At 38.8% G+C, this 23439-nt stretch overlaps 2 protein-coding genes across 2 annotated transcripts; one reads left to right on the top strand and one right to left on the bottom strand.

The window, feature by feature from the left end:
- Positions 1 to 8418: 8418 nt before the first annotated feature.
- ushbp1 (Usher syndrome 1C binding protein 1) lies at positions 8419 to 17877 on the bottom strand. The gene is made up of 14 exons (XM_037697840.1): positions 17872 to 17877; positions 16485 to 16708; positions 16242 to 16378; positions 15996 to 16156; positions 14850 to 15029; positions 14442 to 14686; positions 13885 to 14025; positions 13679 to 13767; positions 13452 to 13596; positions 13135 to 13369; positions 12735 to 12878; positions 9930 to 10024; positions 8655 to 8777; positions 8419 to 8581 (listed from the first exon to the last, which is right to left on the bottom strand). The coding sequence occupies exons 1-14, from the start codon at positions 17875 to 17877 to the stop codon at positions 8419 to 8421; spliced, it is 2088 nt and encodes a 695-aa protein (XP_037553768.1).
- Positions 17878 to 19085: 1208 nt separating this feature from the next.
- babam1 (BRISC and BRCA1 A complex member 1) lies at positions 19086 to 22366 on the top strand. The gene is made up of 9 exons (XM_037674517.1): positions 19086 to 19161; positions 20080 to 20528; positions 20620 to 20678; positions 20766 to 20886; positions 21052 to 21130; positions 21225 to 21249; positions 21363 to 21492; positions 21756 to 21842; positions 22007 to 22366. Exons 2-9 carry the CDS (start codon positions 20094 to 20096, stop codon positions 22205 to 22207), a joined length of 1137 nt encoding a protein of 378 aa, XP_037530445.1. The 5' UTR covers positions 19086 to 19161; positions 20080 to 20093; the 3' UTR covers positions 22208 to 22366.
- Positions 22367 to 23439: the final 1073 nt, after the last annotated feature.

Raw genomic sequence — 23439 nt, 5'->3', positions numbered from 1 at the left:
TAATCCCACACTGCTGTAAGAAAAATCTTAAAAAATACAGAAAACACCTGATACAGTCTGATCTCGCATCCTAACACTTCAGACTTTCAGTATGACTCAAGATCCTCTCATCTGCAGAAATACACAGATGTGTCTGGATAATGAGAAAACAGGAACTAGTGGACTCTCATAAAAAACATGATAAAGAAGTAAACCAAATAAATAATAATTTGGACAACTGATTTGGCTGAAAGAGCGGCAGAGAGGATGTTTACACCAAACGACGTTCCACTCCACGAGGAAGAATGAACATTTGCAGAAGTTGTTGCAGTTTTCTGCAACAATAAAAGCATTGAACCAAAGGAACTGAACTGATGAAGGAAATCCTCTGAAGCCCCCGGAGCTGATTGTACTTAATGTTGGAAAGACCACTCAACTTAATGGACTTAACGCACTGATAGACCGTGGAGCGTCTTTAGTCTGAGGCTTCTTCTGAACCGACAGGAGGTCAGTCCTGCAGGACTGAATAACTATTTTACCTGTTCAGTTTGATTTAGTGCAAAAACAAAAATATTAATGGGAAAGCATCAATTTCTAATATTTTTTAAAACGGAAAACCTGCAGCAGAGTTTAAAGTCTATCAAATTAATCTACGTTATTATCACCCGCCACTGGAAGGCAAAGGTTGGGCAATAGTGTTTTTGCCCATATCTGCATGTGTCTGTTGTCAAAATATCTCGTGAAGCTTTAAGTAAATAATCATTAGATGCACATCTATAAGTAATTAACCTTTGGAGTCGATTCAATTCTGGTTGCTGCAACTGATCAATATTCAACACAAATGGCTAAAACTCGGTCAATTTATCAAATATTGAGCTCAGATTTGATGTGGTGGTAGCTGAGAGTCATTCACAACACAAAGTCTGAGCATGACATCATGTTATATTGTATAAGAATGCACACAATATGATTTTAGATCAAATCTTTGGCTTGAAAGCCTAAAATTATATATTTTTTATCCTTCAGAACGTTAGTTGAGTGTGTCTTGGTTGACTAGGTTAAAACCCTCTGCAGGTCTTTATTTAATCTCATAAAAAGTGGCAATAATGTCCCAAAATGATTATAAAACAGGTTTCTTTAAAGCATTTGACCTGATTTGTTTAGTTTCACTTGTTGAGATAAAAAAAAAAAATCAAAATAAAGCCTTTCGTTCATTAAGCTGATGAATTTTAAGCATCAAACAGTTTTCTCCATGTAGAATAAGCACGCACGGATCCCATCCTGCAGGAAAATCACCTTACATGCAACATGCGTTTACTCTTTATCCTCTGAGCTCTAAAGGGAGGAGGTCAGTTGGCCTAAGCGGTTTGCTCTCATTATCTGAGTGGGCGAGAGCACAAAGAGGATGTGATCGGCCATTTGATTGAGGTTAAAGTCTTTTTTTGTGTTGTTTTTTTCTTCTCATTTTGTGCCGCCAGCACCTCTTCCACCCTCCTGACCTCTCCTCTGGGCCGACTGGTGTCATATCAGGGAGCTCCAGAGGGAGGTGTCCGGCAGCAGAGAGTGGAGAACGGTTGGATGAAGAAAAGAGGAGGGGATGAGCAGCGATGCAGAGTGGCTGTGACAGGTGAGCTGATGAGACGGGCTCTGATCTCTTGATACAGCTTAGAGACGGACAACTTATTAGAATAAAGGGATGATGCAGGGAGTAAATGAGTTGACCTGAAACCCAAAGGTCACCCCCCATCAGTATGTGCGTGCATGCTGGTGTCCTCCCCCACAATGATTGACAGCTGCTGCCGTTGTCTCATAATGGTGCGAGTATTTTTCCCAGGCTCCGTAAAACTCTGCTGTCCACGAACTCCTGCAGAGGACATTACATTCGGTGGTTGTGTGTGTGTGTGTGTGTGTGTGTGTGTGTGTAAATGACATAAAACACACAGACCTTCTTGGTGTGGAATGGATTTTAAACAAAGATTGGGATATTTAAAAGTAATTAAGTATTATTAAAGTATTGGCATTTAGGAGAGTGTGATCGTCAAAAATAAGTTTTTCAGCATTTTTAATTTAAATTTGAGCGCAGCCTTTCTCTGCTATGAAGCTGCCATCTTAAACCTACATCTCTCTGACAGCAGCTCCTTGGACAATAATTCTGAAAACTTTGATCTATTAATGTATTCCCATTCATTACATTATTATACATTATTATTACTATACATTATTATTTATTACATTATTATATCACATGATTTTCTGAAATTCCAGAATTGTGCGGCTCAAGCTGCATGTTGGAGTAGCTCTCACATTCATTCTGAGATTTTGCTTTTGAAAACTTTAATTACTCTTTTTTTTCTGAATGCAAATAGCCTTTTTTGAATGATTACTTCCTCTGGTATCAGATGCCGTGCTGCTGGCAGCATTTTTACTGAAACCTTTTTTACTTTTGGACATTTGTTATGATGCGTAACCATAACAACAGGGTGGTTTTCTACAACTGGGAGCAGCTGATTAACATCTCAAAAGCTCAAATCCCAAATGAGTTGAAAAGGAGGTGCCGTGGATGCATTCCCATCTATCTGGAGGCAGTGCTCAAGTGCCTGACTGCAGAGATCTTGGAGGTAGCGGGAAACGCAGCTTGTGACAGCGGGAGGACCAAGATCATCCCCCGGCACCTGCGGTTAAATCTGCAGCAACAGGGGGCTCGGCAGGCTGCTGGGAGAAATGGCCATCGCTCAGGGAGAAGTTCTGCTCGACATTCAGGCAGTCCTGCTGCCCAAGAGGACAGGGAGGTCTGCTGGGTCTGGGTGGACAGATTGACATCTGAAGCCAGTTTCTTCGTATCCGCTATGGGACGGACTGCTATAAGAGATCTATCTATGGCAAGCCATTTTAACATAACATTGAGTAGTCTGACTATCTGTAGTTACATTCTAGATATCTTAAATTAAGTTTAGACTAGGAACAATTACATTATGACTAGTCAGAATAACAATTCAAGATATCTTAAATAAACCAATATGTCTAGTCACAACTCAGTTTCAGATATCTGGAATGTAAGCGTGGTGAATCTGATTTTATGTTAAAAGGGCTTGCCATAAGAGATCCTTCCTGCCCAAAGACATCAGCATCTAAAACAACTCTAATGAAACCAAGATGAGCTACAACAACAATTAATTTCCCTTTGGGATTAATAAAGTATATTTGAATTTAATTGAATTTGAATTGAATTTGAATTGAATTATTAACTTCAGTTTATTGTTGTTTATTTATTGTAAAAAAAAAAATATGACAGGCCACGAGGTAGTATTTTATAGAGTAATTTCAAAACCAAGAAACCTAATTCTCTTCTTCTTTCATGTTATATTAAGAAAAACGTATAAAAAAATGACCATTAAATATATATCCTTGCTTTTAATTTCTTACTATTATGCTACAAAGAATTTTTTTAGCTAGCCTTTTGCTACTTTTAGGTAGTATTTTGCTACTTTAGTTATAATTTAACTATTTTAGCTTGTAGTCATTTTCTGCTTCTTTTAGCTTTAACAATTTAATTTTAGCGTATTTCACAAATTACAGCAGTGATTCTGCAGTTACAGCGTTGAAAATGTTATTTTTCTTGTCACTTGCGTATTTTTATAAAATGGTTTTGCTGCTTTTAATATTTTAAAGCACGGGTGTCCAAAATGCGGCCCGAGGGCCATTTGCGGCCCTTGCAGTGATTCTGTGCGACCCACAGCTGCAGTTTAGGAATCGTATCATTTTGTCCAGCAGGCTTAAGAGATCACTGCAGATTTTCTGCAAATTAGTTGTTAATTCTTTTTTTATACGATGTTTAGGTTCAACAGCAAAATGAATTAAAAACAATCTTATCAAAATGAGCAATATTAAGCAAAATACAAACCTTTTGGCTATAATATTTTAATTTTCACTTCATGGTACAAAGCACCAAAAACCTTTACTGATTTCTACCAGAAGACTTTTAGATAATGATTCATAAAACTTGGCTAAATATTGCCATTGATAAAATAACCAAAAGAGAAATTGGACATTTTAAAAAGAATATAACATGGTATCATCTACATACGAGTTGATCAACTTTATCAAACCTTCTTTGAATCTGTTGAAGTGACTGACAGCTGGACAATTTTTCAGAACTTAGATCAACCATTTGGGTCGTACACGGCCCAAAAGGCTGATCGACCCCCTTTTAAAAGAACCATTACTCATATTAAGCTTTTGTTGTTAAGAACAGACTAAAATGAATTTTCCAAACATAAGAAAACAACAAACATAAACCCAACAAATCAAATAAATTAAATCCTTTTTAATAAAAAAAATATAAGCTTATTATTTCTGAGGCTTTTAATGTTTTGGATCTACAACAATTTAAAACTCTTTCTCCACCAAAATTAGTAAATTTGTCCTTTCTCCAACATATTGTTCACGCTGAGCTTTAAATTCACATTTTGTGGCCCACGAGTCCTTTCATGTTGATGGTTTGGGCCCAGACATGACAGCGTTTGGACACCCCTGTTTTAAAGCATTTACCTTAAAACTTTCTGTTACCGTTTTATTCGGTATAAGCTCGTTGCTGAACAACAAATCAGAAGCAGAAAAAAGTGGTATATTCTCCTTTTGACAGCAATAAGACACTTTGTTGTTGGCTTTAAACAATCATTTGATGACGTCATAGTTTGAAATGTATTTGTACAGATTGAAAGACCAGAAAAATTGTTTGTAAAATGTTTTTAATTAGTGAAGATTGTGTGCTGAGGCAGGCTTTTAAGTACCGAGTTTAAAATATAAATATATTTTGTACGTTTTTACTGAAACCTCCTCCACCCCTCAACTCTGCACATAATTGAGTCGTTCATTATAAAAGCTCTTCAAGCTCAAATGAACTTTTTGGATTCAATGGAACGTTTTGTCTTTATTGTTTCACCTTTGATTCAGCCAGAGGTTATACAGCCGTGTCATCTGCAAACCTTTGATGAACTCAGGAGCTTAACATGGATTCTGGAGAGTGGCGACATAAAACTGAATGATAATTGCATCATGCGCTCTAATGGCAGCCATTACAACAATAGTGATGATGACCTGGAGGTACGGGAGGGGCAGGAGGAAAGGTCCTCTGCACTGACCTCCGCTCAGGAAAGGGCAAGCTCAGGCAACAGTCAGTGTGTCAGGGGCTCGCCACGTCGTCTGCTGTTCTGTACCCCCCACCCCACCCCCCATTCAAAGTCTAACACAACAGCCGAGCATCGCTGTGACCCTGTGGGTGTGACACTCAACCTTTGCCTTAACCTTCTGACCGCCGGTCACAGCTGCAGCTGAGCGGCTCGGGAAGGTCAGGGTGCAGGGTCGACCTGAGGGGTGACTGATGGCAGAGAGATGAGGATGGAATGGACGGAGGGGGAGGGAATGTAGAGTAAAGATGCATTGATGAGTGGAAAAGAGCAAAGGATGGAGGGATGAAGGGAAGTTGTTTTTCTTTTGGCTGCTTCCTTCTTCAGCGGTCGCCCAACGCTCTTCCTAACAAAACCTGGACTTGGACCTACAACCTCAGGATTAAGAGACCATGGCACTGACCACCGAGCTACCGTAACCCCCAGAGGGGTGAAGAAAAGATCATTTAATTTGACTGGTTTTATTATTTAGACATTTTTGTACTCTTTTATTGTGATCAAAGCATTTTTATTATTCCTTTTTTAATTATTCTAGATTATATGGGATAATTTAGGTTTTCCTGCCTCCAGATTACTGCAGTGCTTCCAAAACCAACGTTTTCTGCACCACCAAGTCTGTTTTTGCTGAAATGTTTCACTTTTGAAAACAGGCTACATATATAAATATCCACTTGTTAAAGGCGCTGAGCTTTTGTTTTTCAGTTTAAGTAAATGTGAGTTCTCTCTCCTACTATCTGCAGTGAGATTTTTTTTTTTTTTTTTTTTGTAATTTAGCAGAGTTGACCTTTTAACTGAACTGTCAAGCGTGAAAGGCAAAGAACGTGAGACCACGGAGGTGCAAAGAAGACAAATGGGCTTGCTGTACATTTTATGTGCAGATCAGCCTTTGTCTCTGCCCCCCAGCCCCTCGCCCTTTCTCTGAGCTTTGGCCCGACACCACGGTTGGCCCGGTAGTTACAGCTTTTTTAATGGAAAATGAACATGTGCACTCTCATCCAGCTCACACCTTCAGTGGGTCCAGTCTTTGTGTCATCCGTAGAAATTCACAACGGCGTGATAAATGCTTGACGTTAGAGAAGTTATAATTTGGAGTTGTATCCAGGATATTTTAAGAACTGTCACAAAGTCTGAAAACTGTCAAAAATATAATAGTGTGAATGTTTATGAAGCACTCACACTATTGTGATCCATTTTTCTTCTGTACATTTTTCGGTGCATTTTTTGTCCCACAGTTTTCAAACTATTTCAACAAGTCGTACATCAAAACATTCAGCTCTTTCAGCACAATCCTGCTATGACTTTTGGTAGTGATGCAACTTTAGCTGTTTTAAATATTTACCCTTTTTTCCCCCCCTCATGAATTGAGCTCATTTAACATCCTTCATATCTTTAGCTCTGTTACTGCTCTTTTCACATTTTGTTCTGGTTCAGCTTCTTTTAGCTTCCTTGTGCAAATTTAAACTTTCTTCAGCTACTTTCAGCTGTTTTGTGCTTTGTCTTTTCAGATTATTTCTGCTAACTACAACATTTTTGTGCTTCTTCTAACTTATTTCTTGCTTCTTTCAGCTTCTTTCTGCTAGTTTCAGTTTTTCTCCTATTTCAGCTACTGTTCAGCTGTTTTATGCTAATGTTAGCTTTTTCAGCTAATTCCACATTTTTTGCACTCATTTCAACTTTCTTTACCCCAATTCAGCAAAAACGTGCTCTCTTCACTTCCTTCTGTCAATTTAAACTTATTTCTGATTTTTTTTAGCTGCTTTTCAGCTGTTTATTTTATTTGAGTAATTTCAGATTTTTTCAGATAATTTCCTCTTTTGTGTGCTAATTTATTCTTCTTTCAGCCTAATTAGGCAAACATGCATTTTTCTGCTTTCTTCTGCCAATTTAAACTTGTTCTACCTTTTCAGTTACTTTTATTTGGCACTTTTTTTAAGTTAATTTCAGCTGTTTTCAGATAAATTCAAGTTTTTCGTGGTAAATTTTGGTACTTTCAACCTAATTAACTTCTTTAAGGTAATTTCAGCTTGTTGTGCTCATTTCAGCTGTTTTCTGCTATTTCATCAACTACTTAGCTGTTTTAATGATAATTTTAGCCTTTTTGTCTAATTCCACGTTTTTAAAACTCATTTCAGTTCTTTCTGCTTCATTCTGGTAGTTTAAGATCCTTTCTACCTTTCCAGCTATTTTTTTTTCTAATTTCAGGGTTTTTTTAGCTAATTTCCAACTTTTGTGCTCATTTCTGCTATTTTTTACCTCATTCAGCAAAATTGTGTTCTTTCTGCTTTCTTCGGCTTGTTCTGTCATTTCAGCTACAATTCAGCATGCTTTTTTAGCTAAGTGCAGCTGTTTTTCAGCAAGTTCTTCAGCAATAAGCACTCACACTGCATTAAATGCAAAAAGTATTTGCATCATTGAACTTTCCTACATTTTGTCACATTTACAACCACAAACTTCAGTGTTTTACTGAGATTTTACTTCTTTGTTAAATTGCTCAAGTGCTGTCAGATTAGATGAAAAGTGTTTGTGAGCAACAACTTTCAAGTTTTGCCACAGATTCTCAGTTAGACTCAAGTCTGGACTTTGACCGGTCCATTCAAACACATTAATATGTTTTGATCGGGCCCATTCCATTCCAGCTCCGGCTGGATGTTTCAGGTCGTAGTCCGGCTGAAAGGTGAACCTCTGCCTGAGTCCCACGACTTTTACACCCTCTAACAGTTTTTAATCCAGGATTTCTCTGTATTTATCTCCGTCCATCCTCCCATCAGCTCTGACCAACTTCCTTGTCCCCACAGCATGATGCTGCCACCTCCACGTTTCATGATGACGATGGTCAACAGCTGCATTCGAACTGGGATTAAATTACACACTGGTGGACTCCGTTTGACTAATTAATGTAGGTGACTTCTAATGGCAACTGGATTTTAGTTCTGGTGGATCAAAGTAAAGTGAACTGAATGCAAATGCACACTTTTTACATTTTTATTTGTCAAACATTTTGAAAACTGAATCATTTACTATACTTTATGCTGGTTTAACATATAAAATACTTTGAAGTTTGACGTAACGTGACAAAATGTGTGAAAATTCAAGAGCTATGAATACGTTTAGAAGGCTCTGTGTGTACAATTGATGTAAGAAAAACTGCTGCAGGTTTTTCATTACGCATCATATTTTTATCAGAATTGCGCATGCTGCCAATGTGAACAACTTTTGGCTTCAAGGGCAGATGATTCTTGAGCTGAACAGTCTTTTATAAAACAGTCTCTTCTCTCTTCCACTCCGCAGCTTCTTCTGCATCTTTAGTTGCTTCACTCTGGTTGTGCCTCTCCATCATGGCTGCCACCTTCTGCTCCAGCCTCCACACCTGCTCACGATACTTCCTGCGAATCTGTCGGTACGAGCTCAAGGCTTTGCTGGAAGGAGGGACACCACATCTGGTTTAGTGCATTTAAAACAGCCAGAGCAGCGACTCTTTATGGTTTTTACCTGTGAGCTTGTGTGAGGCGAGCAATCTGCTCTGCGTTGTCCTTCCTGTTGGGGGCGCCGTCTGTCAGAGCTGTGGTCAGAGAGTCATGGATCATCCCCAGCCTCTTCTTCAGTGCCTGTTCCCTGGGAACAAACAATAATAGTCAAAGCATTTTGCTTCAGTCACTTAACATGTTTACTCCCTGTATTACAAAAGTTATGAATAAAAAACTTGTTTTTCACATAATTTTGTCCCTGCTTTACTTTACAATGAGGGTGAATTAAAAAAGTATTCATTACTCAAGGTTAGAGGAGAAAGATGAAGCTTTGAAGGACCGCACAAAGAAAAATGACGTGTTCTTTACGTCCATGTCTGCTTTTCTTTCTGCAGCTGTTACTAAGCAACAGAACAAAACCATAAAGAAAACTAAAATTGGATACATCATCTTTTATTCTGAAAAAAAAAAGGGTGCTTAATAGAAAATGACTAGTTGTAAACGTTGGTTTTATCAATGTTTTAATGTTTTGTTAAAGTTCTTGTTTTTAGTCCTAGGTTGTAAATGATTATGTTATTTTTAAATGTGCTATAGAAATAAATGATGACCTGAATTGACTTGGGGTGATAATTGACCACATTTTCTCTTCATTTAAAATTTTTCCAAGGATAAATATATATTATAGTAACAACTCTCTACCTTATAGCTCCTTTTTGTGCCGTATACAGTTTAAAATGAAAGGTTTAGCATTCCTTAAAGCACATATGTCAAACTCAAGGACCGAGGGCCAAATGTGGCCCTCGTTGACATCTTATCTGGCCCCCAAGATGATATGTGAAACATAAAATACTTCTATCTCTTGAATTTTTTCAGTAATCTTTGATTATGATGTTGAAAGTGCAACAGACAAACGTCAAATGAGACCAATCAAACTCTTTTTGAGGAACATGCCACCAAGAACAGATGTTTGGTTTCTAACTTGAGTTAATATAAATTCTGAAACTGGCCCTTGGTTTGAAAAAGGTTTAATTTTGGCCCCCTTTTGTAAGTGAGTTTGACACCCCTGCCTTAAAGGTATTCGTATTGTCCAAGGCCTTCCATGACAGATTGAAATACTGAGTGGACTGGACGGTGTTACAGCTGTTTTGGTCCAGCCTTGTAGATGCAGTCATGCATATATTGCGAAATGTGAGCTCTCAAAGTTGAAGATGACTCTATTTACTATCACATCAAACATTAGTTCAATATCAGTAAAAATTGACAGAGTTGTAGCCTTTTTGTGTTGCTTGTAAACTCTCACCTCTGTAGAACTGCCTGTAGGTCTTTGAAAATGGATCTGGTTAGAGGACTGAGTTCTCCGTCGCAGCCAACTTTGGCAGCATTCTCACAAAATCTCTGAAATGTAGTGGACAAGAAAGAAAAAGCAAGTTCAATTAGATTGTTTACTTACAGTGGGGAGAACAAGTATTTGATACACTGTTGATTTTTCAGGTTTTCCCACTTGCAAAGCTTGTAGATGACTGTAATTTTTATCATAGGTACTCTTCAACTGTGAGTGATGGAATCTAAAACAAAAATCCAGAAAAATACAATGTATGATTTCTAAATAATTAATTTCCATTTTATTGTGTGAAATAAGTATTTGATCATCTATCAACCAGTAAGAATTTTGGCTCTCACAGACATGTTAGTTCTTCTTTAAGAAGCCCTCCTGTTCTCCACCCATTACCTGTATTAACTGCACCTGTTTAGGCTCGTGACCTGTATAAAAGACACCTGTCCACACACTCAATCAATCAGACTCCAGCATCTCCACAATGCCCAAGACCAGAGAGCTGTGTAAGGACATCAGGGATAAAATTGTAGACCTGCACAAGGCTGGGATGGGCTACAGGACAATAGGCAAGCAGCTTGGTGAGAAGGCAACAACAGTTGGTGCAATTATTAGAAAATGGAAGAAATACAAAATAACGGAAAATCTCCCTCGGTCTGGGGCGCCATGCAAGATCTCACCTCGTGGAGCATCATTGATCTTGAGGAAGGTGAGGAATGAGCCCAGAACTACACGGCAGGACCTGGTCAATGAGCTGAATAGAGCTGGGACCACAGTCTCAAAGAAAACAATCAGTAACACTCTACGCCGTCAAGGATTAAAATCCTGCAGTGCACGCAAGGTGCCCTTCCTCAAGCCAACGCATGTCAAAGCCCGTCTGAAGTTTGCAAATGACCATCTGAATGATCCAGAGGAGGAATGGGAGAAGGTCATGTGGTCTGATGAGACAAAAATAGAACTTTTTGGTTTAAACTCCACTCGTCATGTTTGGAGGAAGAAGAATGATGAGTACAACCCCAAGAACACCATCCCAACCGTGAAGCATGGCAGTGGAAACATCATTCTTTGGGGATGCTTTTCTGCAAAGGGGAAAGGACGACTGCACCATATTGTGGGAAGGATGGATGGGCCATGTATCGTGAGATTTTGGCCAACAACCTCCTTCCCTCAGTAAGAGCACTGAAGATGGGTCGTGGCTGGGTCTTCCAGCATAACGACCCAAAACACACAGCCAGGGCAACTAAAGAGTGGCTCCGTAGGAAACATCTTAAGGTCCTGGAGTGGCCTAGCCAGTCTCCAGACCTGAATCCCATAGAAAATCTTTGGAGGGAGCTTAAAGTCCGTGTGGCCCAGCGACAGCCCCGAAACCTGAAGGCTCTGGAGGAGATCTGTATGGAGGAGTGGGCCAAAATCCCTGCTGCAGTGTGTGCAAACCTGGTCAAGAACTACAGGAAACGTCTGATCTCTGTAATTGCAAACAAAGGTTTCTGTACCAAATATTAAGTTTCATTTTTCTGGTGTATCAAATACTTATTTCACACAATAAAATGGAAATTAATTATTTAAAAATCATACATTGTATTTTTCTGGATTTTTGTTTTAGATTCCATCACTCACAGTTGAAGAGTACCTATGATAAAAATTACAGTCATCTACAAGCTTTGCAAGTGGGAAAACCTGAAAAATCAACAGTGTATCAAATACTTGTTCTCTCCACTGTATCTCATTTGTAGTTTAAAGTTGCATTGCTTTATGCTTTCCAGATGCAGTCTGCTGTGATGTGACAGAAGACACTGTGGGTTTTTCAAAATGTTGCATCATTGCTGCTGAATGAGCCTGTTTGAGATTTAGGTTGAAACAAAGTTTTAAAATGCTCTATCTCTACTTGTAGCTGTCTGGTTTACAAAAACAAGTACAGTAGTCCCTCACTACTTCACTGATGGTTTTCTCCAGACTCGCTCGATCGCTATTTTTCAAGGTAAAATTGGACATGACACACAATTGGCTGATTGATGGATGAGCCGCACAATTGGCATGGATTAAAATTTTTTTTTTTAAATAAATTATTTTAAATTATTTAGCACCTGTGTGCAGTCCACAGCTCTGAGAGAAGCTTCCTCCTGCAGCTGATCAGCTGATCTCCGTGCAGAGCCGAGAAGTGGGCGTGGCCAAGAGTGCAGCCGGAGGCAGAGAGCTGATTTCATGACATTCTGTGCTCTTTTAGAGCATTTAGAGTTTAGAAACATTGTTTAGAATACTGCAAGAGTGTGGGAAGGGTTTAAAACACATTTATACACACACATATAGTATATATATATATATATATATATATATATATACATACTAAACTACCACTTACTACTTGTACTACTATTCCTACTTGGTGGTTTTTCACTTATCGCGGGGCTTCAGGGTACAGATCCCCTGCGATAAATGAGGGACTACTGTATATTTTAATCTGAAAAGTGCAGTTACTCACTTTATTAAATGCTCGGTTGCTTTCAGAAAGAAAAGATTCAGTTTTTGTGTCGTTTGACAGTGACGGAGGTGAGTGGTTTGGTGTGTCTTAGTGCAGCCGGGCTGAAGACCTTGAGGAACTAAAATATCCACCTCGGCCTGCTGGGATTCTGCTTTGGTGCATGTGTGATTTCCCACGTGGGACAGCCAGATTTGAATCGGGTCTGTCAGAGCCCTCTGCTCCCTCTTGGTCGTTTCACCTTGACTTCCTATTATTTGCACGTTTAAAAAAAAAAGCTTTGATAGCTGCAGTACCTGCTGTTCGGCCTCCTCTCTGAGACTCTCTGGGATAAAAACTCCTGCTGCTCCCTGGGACTTCTGACCCATTAAACTCCACTCAAGACACCTCAGGTCCTTCTCCTTCAGGCGGATCAGAGCCCGCAGATCTGACATCTCCTCCTGGACAAAGACAGAAATAAACTTTAAAGTAATGCTGGTAAATAGTTCCAAAAAGCGCATCAAGTAGCAACTCTCAGGTTGCAAATCTGTAACTTTTCTCTCTGATTTTAAATGTTTATATTATTTCAGCTACTCTAAAATGAGTTTATGTTACAGTTATTAAAATCAGTGCCAAAATATAGATATATAAATTACACAGAAGCTTTTTATTTTTTGTGGATTTGCATTAAAGCAAATACAAACACCCAGATCCCACCCTGACTGAGATGAGTTCGTAGAAGAGGGAAGCTTTCTCCCTCTTGTTTTCAGGAGGTTTGGCGTTGTCCTTTGGCACATGGCCCCAGCTTGTCCCAACTGTTGGACAAGTCTCTGAGCGTGGTCTGCTCTCTGCTCCCAGATCCGGCTTAGGCAGACAAATGGCTGCTCGCTCCTTCCTCAGGCGCTTAATTTGTTGCCGGAGAGCTACTTCCCGATCCACTGGGTCAGGTGTCCTGTGGGATAACAAGGAAATGAAATGTCTAATAATCTTTTAAAGTACTCCATACTACTTGATTGCGAACTGATAATGATCACCTCTGACTTGTTGGACTTGTGTGACTTTGTGCCTGTGTCGCTTCTATGACTCCTGTTGTGGAGAAGGAGGTGGACAACTCTTCAGTTCCCATTTTCCTGAGCTGAGCTGATGGACTGTCAGCCTGCTGCTTGTCACCGACTGGTTCTAAAAGGTAAAAAATAGACGACTCAAACTGTGTCGTTTGTGTGTGTCAGTCATCTTACACAGCAGTGAAACAGTGAAACACCTGCTGAGTCTGTCTGCAGAGGAGAGCTTTGCTGCCTTTTGGTCTCATAAAGTGACAGCAGTTCACTGTAGGCCTCCTCGCACTCCTCACTGTCGAGCACAAAGGGCAAAATAAAGATGCAAAAAAATACCAGTAGACCAGTGATCCATGAATTGTTTTAAACAGGTCCGCCACACTGACAGAAGTGTGCAGACTCTGGTGCAGACCTGTATCTGAGAAGCAGCTGCAGGGCCGAGCAGTCGGTCTCCAGTCGGTTTAGTTTCAGGCTGATCTGCTCCGACTCGGCCTTCCTTCGCTCCAGAGCTGCGGTCAGACGTTCGTTTCTGGCCTTCAGCCTCTCAATGCATCTGACACAACAGGACAGAGAGAAGTAAAGCAAACAATAAAATTATTAAGTTTTGTTTGAAGCATTAAAAAAACATAACTGCATCTTCAAGCCTTTGGTCTAAAAGTTTGTCATTATTTCTGATGGCGCTTTCATGCAAATCAAATGGACATTGATTCCTCTCACTAAAACAACCTCAGTGACTGAGCTGTCATATTGTTGCTTTTGATAGCAAATAACGTTTGTGCATGCTTAATAGGATTTTTGTTTTTGTGAGAAATTTTCATGAATGTCTTTGCCATTGATTGTGAAGTGGAAAATTTGTCTCTTCACTCCTTTGAGCCTTAAAATCTGCCTTTTCACACAGCTGAGCGCCTGATTTGAGCCTGGACAGATCGTCATTGTGATCCGGTTAATTTCTGATCTTCTTGGACTCACCTGTTCAGTCGCTCTGTTTCAGACTCCAGACCGATGGGGCTGGGACACGGACTGTTTGAGGTGACGGAGCCCAGACACCCGTCCCCGCCCAAAGACAGAGGTTTTACTGCTCGAGACGTCCTTCTGTAGGGTAAAGGTGACCCAGGGTAGGAAGGAGAAGCCCAGTCTGGACTGCGAGCCCCAGAAGGAGGCCTGTAAGAAGGAGACAAGCTGCCAGACCTCCAGACCTTGTGGAGGCCCGTCAGCTGAAAGCATAAAATAAACGGCTCCATTTGTTCTTTGTTAAAACCATAAAGTGTTTTAAATTATTAAAACAAAAAGCTCAAGTCTCCTGCAGGTTTGTCATCTGAACACCCATATTTCCCCCCTTTAAAATAGCTATTTATTTTATTTATCTAATAATTCCACCTTGTTTATCTCCTCTTCTGAAGGACAGACTGAGCCTGGTGTTCTCTGCAACCCTTCCTGCAGAGTGTTTCTGGGAACAGCCTCGGGTTTTTCTGCATCCAACAAGTTGTCCAGGTTCGGGTCCTTTGGCATGCCTGACGGACATGAGATCCCAAAATCCTTCTCCATCTCCTCCAGTATCTACAATTAATAAACAACTTTTAAAAGGTGACTTTGTTTTTCTCAAAATGGTTGAAAAAGCACAGATGGATACCGCAGAGCTCTTTCTGTTTGTGAATTTTAAACAACTTGTACATTATTTTCAAGACAAGAGGCCTATAAGCACATTTGTACAATTCGTTTAATTGTGGGAATGCTGAGTCAGCATTTATAATATTGTTTTCCCATTTATAATTATATTTATTGATCAGTTTTTAAATTTTATTTAAAACATCACCATAAAAACCCACTGAGGTATTCAAAACTTTATTGTCTCTGAAATCAGTTTTAATATACATGCTTTATTTTTTATCTTCTTATGCACCTTTTCGATTTTAGCTAAAAGCTTGCTAATTTGAGCTTTTAGCTACAGTTTTTCTGATTTTATATTTTAGCTACTGTTTATTCAAAATTATCTTTTAGCTCTTGGTTTGATGATTTTAGGTTTTAGCTCCATTTTGCAGCATTTACCTTTTGTTTACAGTTTTGCTAACTTTAGCTTTTAGCTGCTGTTTTGCTGGTCGTTGTTTTAGCTACAGTAGTTTTCAGCTTCTGTTCTGCACATTTTAACTACAGCTGCTGTTGTGCTACGTATAATTGTTGCTACTGTTCTGCTGGTTTTGACTTTATGCTACCATTTAGCTAAATTTAGCTTGCAGTTATTGCTCTGCTGGTGTTAGATTTGAGCTACTGCCTTGTCAATTTTAGCTACTGTTTTGCAAATTAGAACTTTTGATTACTGCTTTGCTAATCTTAGCCTCTTCTGCTAATTTTAGCTTTAACAATTCATTCCTCAACAGATTTTTTTTCGGCTCTATAATTAAACCTTTGAACAACACATCTGTATAATCAAACTTTTGAACAACACAACTGTAATCAAACTTTTGAACAACACATCTGTATAATCAAACCTTTGAACAACACATCTGTTGGGTTACAGTTTATTACCTGAGTGGCTTTAGCCCAGTTTTCCTGAGCTGCTCTCAGGTGCTCTTTGTGTTTGTTCTGGTCAGAGGCTGTGATTGGAGCAGCCCATGTCCTCCTAAAGCTGATGGAGTCTTCCACTGATGATAAAACCTCCTCCAGTTTGGTCCAGACGACACCTCCGCCTCCTAGAGGGTGAGAAGCAGAGGTGCATTTAAATGCACATTCAGCCCAGATGAGTTAGCTTGGCTCAGACAAAGGTGGCTTCACCTTGGTTGGTCAGTGGGTGTTTAGATGTGATGATGGACGCAGCATTCCTGTCTGGGCTGCTCCTGACCAGACGGTGAGACAGAAGGTCTGGAACTAGAGGCCTGGATGGACTTGGTGATCTCAGATCACCTGGTTCACTGGAAAAAATTGGAACAAGCCTCATGCTGAACACAAAACAGATGTTTTTAACTTTGTTAAGAGTGCTGCACTAGCTTCACTCATCTGTTGGTAAATGGGCCTCACCTCGGAGCCTTTAGTGAGCCCATCTTCTTGTTCAGATCAGCGATGAAGCTGAGCAGGAGGCCCACTTCAGCCTCGCACTGTGCAACCTCTGCTGGCGTGGGCTCGAGGTTAATCAGAGGGTCGGAGCCCTCGGGGTCGAAGGTTTCGTAGTTTCCTGGGATCAGCAGCTCCTTTTTAAAAACTGAGCTGGTGTCGAGGCTGTTACATCTGCTCCGTCTGGAGTCCTACAGAGGCACGGAGGTGGATTGTTATGAAGTTCTCACACTGACAGTTCAGCAACATTTATCTGTATTTACAGAGTTTTCTCCCGTTAATGCTGTCTGTTCTGTCCGAGATTTGGTTTACCTCAGTTAACTGGTGCTCACAGGTCACATGAGTCAGCCCTCTCATTTTTTACTTTTGTTTCTCAAGAAATAAACCTTTTAAAATGGCTCTTCAGGCATTCTGAAGCTGTTTCCAAGTTTTTATTTGGCTGAATTCTCACTTATTATTTAATAAGTTTCCAGAGGTACGTTTTTGTTTGTTGCGTCTCTAAACTATGAATCACTGAGGTATGAAAAGCTCCAAATTTAAAAGATAGAACCAGATGAATGTCTACACAAAATACAAAACTTAATTAAAAAATACCTTATCTTAAACTGGATCATAGGTACTTTGTGACCATCAGCTTGTCACTAAGTTGACTTGGAGCCAAAGTCTAGGTCTGATTTAAATATCTGAGCAATTTATGTATTTTTAGGATTTTAGTAGCCCAAATTAAAATGTCTGCCATGAACCAGACATCAAGCTGTTTAGCAGCTATTGTTTTAAGAGACGGAAAAGGAGGAAACCAAAAACATCCTGAGATCCAACTTCCTGCCAGGCAAATATTTGTGGATCATACCATCTATTGTTTTTCATAAAGAATTCTGGATCCATGCTTAAAAAGAAATAAAGAAACATTAAATCAAATCACTTCAATATAGCCCAAGATTCAACATGAACACATTTTAATAGGTTAAAATTTGGCATATTTGTGCAGCACAGCGCAAACAACATGCTTTAAATTCCTTGTTTCTGTTGGAGAATCTGCAGCTGGATTCACAATTGTTCGGTCAGGCTACTGGTCATAGTCACAATTTCTAGCAGTTTAGGGTCTCACACAAATATAAACTTGGGGTGAGTGACCAAATAATTTGTTTTTTCAACTTAAACAAAATTGATTCTGGTCAGAGATGTTAAAAGTTTAGTAGAAAGTGCAGCATCTCTATAGATCAAGTTGTAACAATATGTATCTATTTTTTTTATTACCAAGCATTTAACAACAAAAGTTTTATTTTACATCATTAACCTTAGATCATCTTTAAAGCAATACAAGCGCTCAATAAAAAACACCATCATAATTTACCTCCATACTTGTTCTTGCAGAAGCAACTGTTGGGATTTGTTTGCTCGGTCCTGCTGTGTTGTGTAGTTAGGCTTTCCAGCAGTCAGTCGGTGAGCGGCTGCACAAAACTGCTCTCTGTGACTGCCTAATACTGTTTGGGTGATGAATGAAGTAAGTGGAAAACACTCAGGAACACATCTCCACCCATTCCCCTTCACTTTGTGTCCTTTCCTGTTTTGTCCCCAGTTAGTCTGAATACACACCACGACCGTCAGCGTCATCTCTGTAAAGGAATTTAACAATGTTTAAAACTTACTTTCTATGATTGACTTTGCTGTAACTTTGTGATTATGAGAGTTCTATTCATGATAACCAGGCTTAAATATTTAAAATATGTTTTTAAAATTATGTAAATAGGTGATCAGCAGTAAAAAAAAAAAAAGTCCAAAACAAACATTTACCCCAGTAAATTCTTAACGAATGTACAGTAATGTAAATATTATTTTTCATAAAAGAAATGTGTTTCAAGTACAGTATATAATTATTATAAACTTAAAATGTTACCACATTTGTTTAAATGATGTTTACACATTTTTTGCATATTGCATATAGACCTGTTGCATATACAGACACATTTATTGTGCACAGAAAAAAAACAAACGTCAAATAAATTAAACGGGCAATGTTTTGTTTTTGCGTTTTTACTCTTATTTATGACATTTAAATATTTGAAACTGTGTTAAAATGTATCTATATAAGAAGGTTGATGGAATATATTATTTGGAGAAGCAGAAAAGGCTTTGTAAAAACCTCAAATGGAATTTTACACAACACAATGAGACTTCCCTTTCAAGTCGATCCATATTTTTTCATGTTTGATAGTTTTACATTCTAAATACACATTAGTGATAGCAAAAAAAAACCTTAATAAGATTATGCTTAAATTGCGCGATTTTCCCCTTTTTAAAATAAAATAATTAATTGATTATTTAATTACATTTAATAATGAGGAGGAAGTTAATTTTCCTACATATTGCCAGCACATTTAAGGATTTTAATATATTTGTGACTAAAATGACCTCGGCAGAAAAAGAATCAATGAAAAATAGGTTCAAAATCAGAGTTATGAAATTATAGAACGAAAACCTCATTACCCATAATGCTAAGAGGCCGGGTGGTTCTAGTTTTTGTCATTTCCGGTAAGGAAGTTGCCTGTTCAAAACAAAAGTTAGCTTCTCGTTTAAATATTTTGCAGCCTTGAATGAGACTTTAGGGTTTATAAATCTCAGAAGCCTCGTAATAATTAATCATGTAAGTGTATTTTTTTATTTCAAACGTATCACATTTATATTTCACTTTGTGTTTGAATTTTCGTACTTTGTTTCCTGAAAGCTAGCTAATGCTAACAGCTAACGCTATCCAGTGTTCGAGCTGTTTTTAAGCCACTCAAGATAATTTGTCAGGATTTTTTTTATTCCCAAAACAAAGACGGCTGATGGTTTTATTGTTACAGTTTACACTTGAGTTGACATTGCTGTAAATCCGTCTTTAAATGTTAATGTTTTAATTTGTCGAAATTTTATTTTGCTGAGAAGATGCATCACTGATTATAATGAAAATTAGATACCATACCATACCATACCAATTTATTTATATAGCACTTAAAACAGCAACAAGGCCAACCAAAGTGCTGTACAAAAGAAACACAAACATGATGAACATTCACAAGTATGGGTATTATAAGGACTGAATTTCCCTTCTTTCAAACTATTTCTCATTGGGCATAAATTAATAAACTAAATATGAATTAAATATAATTTTGTTTTATTATACAGTTCAGGTTCACCAATCCAAGTTTAAATTTAAATGACCTTTTTGCACAAATATTACAATTGCGATTCATTGACCACAAAAAAAAATACAAATAATATTTTCAATGCAGGACAGTCTTGTCCAGATTTGAGACCTTTTCACTAAAGTAGATTTAATGTCCAGATACCAACTTCAGTGTGAAATAGACCTTTACCCAATCAGAATCTGGGAATTATTTGCCACCTTTACTGTTGTGACTGAATTAAAATTTTTAAGGTTTAGAATGTTTATAAATTTATTTTCAATATGTTTAGAATAAAATATTAGTTGTCTTAATATCTGTTTGTCAAGTTTGGGGGCAAGGCCAGACTTGATGTTCCCATAATCCAAACTCAACTTCTTACCTTTGTTTTTCAGCATCCTGTGCATCCATGGAGACACCAGAACCAGGCCCAGCTGATGGAGAGGAGCGTCCAGTAGAGCTACGACCTCGGACCCGCTCCAACCCCGAAGGTGCTGAGGACCGTCGCAGCAGCACAGGCAGCCTCGGAGGCAACAGTAACCAAAACATTTCTCAGCCTGCTGTGGGCAGTCGTGTGGAGGGGGAGGGCGAGGCTTCAACCAGTGACAGTCCTCCAAGCTCCATCACCTCTACAGTGTCAGTGTCTGCAGCTAAGGCTGTAGCTCCTGCTGTGGTTCCTGCTGCTGCTGGTTCAGGAGCTGCAGCCAGCACCACAGTGCAAATATCTGCTGCTGCGTCGGTTAAAGAAAGGCCAAAATCCACACAGTCCACGCTCACATCATCCGTCCCCCCACCAGCAGAGTACCAGATCAAAGTGCCCCGTGTCAACTGCCCTGAGAAAGTGGTGTGGCCACCTTTATAATAAAAAATATATATATTTCTAAACATTGACTTTCTTTGTGTCACTTAAATTCTTTGACCATCTTTTTTGACAGATTATCTGCTTAGATCTTTCTGAAGAAATGTCCTTACCAAAGTTGGAGTCTTTTAACGGGTATGTAACCTCATAGTAGTCCTCCGTTTTTCAAAGAAATTGTTTTTATACATAAATGTTGTTTAATTTCTCTGTGTTTCCATTTAGCTCTAAAACAAATGCTCTTAACATATCCCAGAAGATGATTGAAATGTTTGTGAGAACAAAGCACAAGATTGACAAACGGCATGAGTTTGCTTTGGTTATCATCAATGATGATGCATTGTGGGTAAGTGCAAACGCCTTTTATTTACTGATACGTCTTTGGATTATGGGACAATTTTATTTGGAGATCACTCTCATTTTACTCTTAATTTCAGTATATTAAAAACAAAACCTATTCAATTTATGTTTATATTGTTTTCTGTTTAAAACCAAATGTAAATTATTTCAGCTTTCAGGTTTCACTTCAGACCCCAGGGAGCTGTGCAGCTGTCTATATGACCTGGAAACCAATGTGTGCGAGTCTTTTAGTATCCTTTAAACAAAAAAACAACAACAATTGGGCTTTTATTGTCACTATACAATCTATAAATGTTCAGTTTTAAACTTAACCTCTTACGCTAGACCTGGAAGACCTCCTTAATGTGATGTAGGTGTCTTTTTGTTTATAAAACTTTCCAACATACCTGTTACATGCTGTTAGCATAACAAAAAAACACAAACAAGACAGATTTAAATGTAATCTTTTTTGTGCCTCTGTAGTCGTCAGAAGATTGAGCTGCCGTTAATGGAGAATGTTCAGACCGTCCCTCCTCCCTATGTGGTGCGCACAGTGCTCATCTACAGCCGCCATGCTGGACCTCTGCAGTTCAACCCCTCTGAGGCTGTTGGCGTGAGTATAACACTGCCGAGTGACCTGCTGTCTGTCTGGGTTGTAGTTTACACATTCTCTTCCATATTAGACTGAATTTCCTCTCTGAATCTCCTACACTGCTGTGAAACGAAACTCAATTTCATTCAGTTCTGCATGGTGCACCATACAATTTTGAATGACAAAGTTTATATTTATTATTTAGTTTATTATTCAAAGGCTGTTTTCTTTAGGATTTGTGTAGCTCTCACAGGAATAGTCTTAATGTTTGTGTCTTGCTACAGAAAATGCTGCAGTCTCCCTATTTTTTCTTCGATGTGATTTATTTACATAATGGGATGGAGGAGCACGGAGAAGAAACCAGCTGGAGGGTGAGTAGAGAAGATGTTGATTGACTGACGATGATAAAATGTAGTTGTTTTAGTGTTTTACACGTTTGGTGTTGATTCCCACATTTGCCTGGTTTAAAACGAGTAACACCTGGTTGTGTTTGACAGTTTCTCTCACTCATAAAACATTTATTTTTCATTTTCAGGACAACTACTCTTCTTTCTGTAACTTGGACTTAAAGGCCATGTGTTATCGCTTTGAGGTCTCACTGAGCGGACCCGCCATCGAGCTGCACAACTGCATGGCCAAACTGTTGGCTCATCCTTTACAGAGACCTTTCCAGAGTCATGCATCGTACAGCCTGCTGGAGGGGGACGACCCCGAGGACGCAGTAGCAATGGTTTAAAAGGACTGGAATAAGGATTGAATAAACGGTCTATTCTCTGTGAAATCAACACACACTGTAGTTTTACTGACATACAGCACACATTTTAACTTTTTTTGTTTCTCTATTTGCCGGTATAAGCCATGAGAATTTTTGGGAAGGGCGACACGATGACTCGGTAGAGCTGTTGCTTCTCAGGACGAAGGTCGCCAGTTCAAATCCCGGTCTGGGGGCCTTTCTGGGTGAAGTTTGCATGTTCTCTCTGTGCATGCGTGGGTTTTCCCCAGGTACTCCGGTTTCCTCCCGCAGACTAAAAACATGCATGTTAGGCTGATTGGTAACTCTAAATTGTCTCTAGGTGAGTGAGAGTGAATGGTTGTCTCTTTGTGTCCCTGTGATGGACTGGAGACCTGTCCATGGTGTCCCCCGCCTCTCGCACAGTGACTGCTGGATATGGGCACCAGTAAGGAAGAAATGGGTAAACATAATGGATGGATGAATTTTTGGGAAACCCAAATCTGGAAATAAAAAAGTAAACTTCAATGACTCACTTATTGATGGGAAAGAAAAATAATGACTCAGCTGTTTTCAGCATTTTCTGTAGCAAGACACAAAAATTAAGACTCTTCTGTGAGAGCTACACAAAGCTGCAAAAACACTTTTGATATTGATGAAAAATTAGTCTATTGTCTCTACGCCTTAAAGGAAATCAACCGAACATCTCACTTGCATTGTAGTTTCACAACAGACCTTTTGACAAAGTTATGATTTTTATTTTAACGTACTGTGTCTCCAAGATAATGATTTTTATCTTTTACTGTTCAGTTGGAAATGTTCTTGACTCCTGTTTGGATGTATTTTCCATTAGATGAAAGGTTGTTTGTACTTGAGTTTTTTTCATGGCTGTATTTTCCGTGTTGCTTTTGATCGTCATTAAGCTGCAAGTCTATCTGCACCTGTACAGACGAGCTGTAAAGAAGAAAGTCGTTTCTAATTATTAAAAATCCATGTTTATCCATATTTATTTCTCATCTTCATACAGTTTCTATAGAATGATGCGCTTTGAGCGTTTGTCAGCAGATGGCAGCAAATTCCCTTTTAGACTTAAACTCAACTGAACTCAAGATTTTGTCTTAGGAGCAGTTTTACATTTTCAAGCCCAAAAGCTGTAATTTGGAAATTTAATAATATCTTAACTTATTTAGCTCCAAACTATAGTTTGCTGATCTTTTCTGGTTCATATTAATCCGTTA

The sequence above is a fragment of the Nematolebias whitei genome, chromosome 3, assembly GCF_014905685.2.
Source record: "Nematolebias whitei isolate Nwh7 chromosome 3, NemWhi1, whole genome shotgun sequence".
In the NCBI taxonomy this organism is placed as follows: domain Eukaryota; kingdom Metazoa; phylum Chordata; class Actinopteri; order Cyprinodontiformes; family Rivulidae; genus Nematolebias; species Nematolebias whitei.
This window is presented reverse-complemented; position numbering and strand designations above follow the sequence as displayed.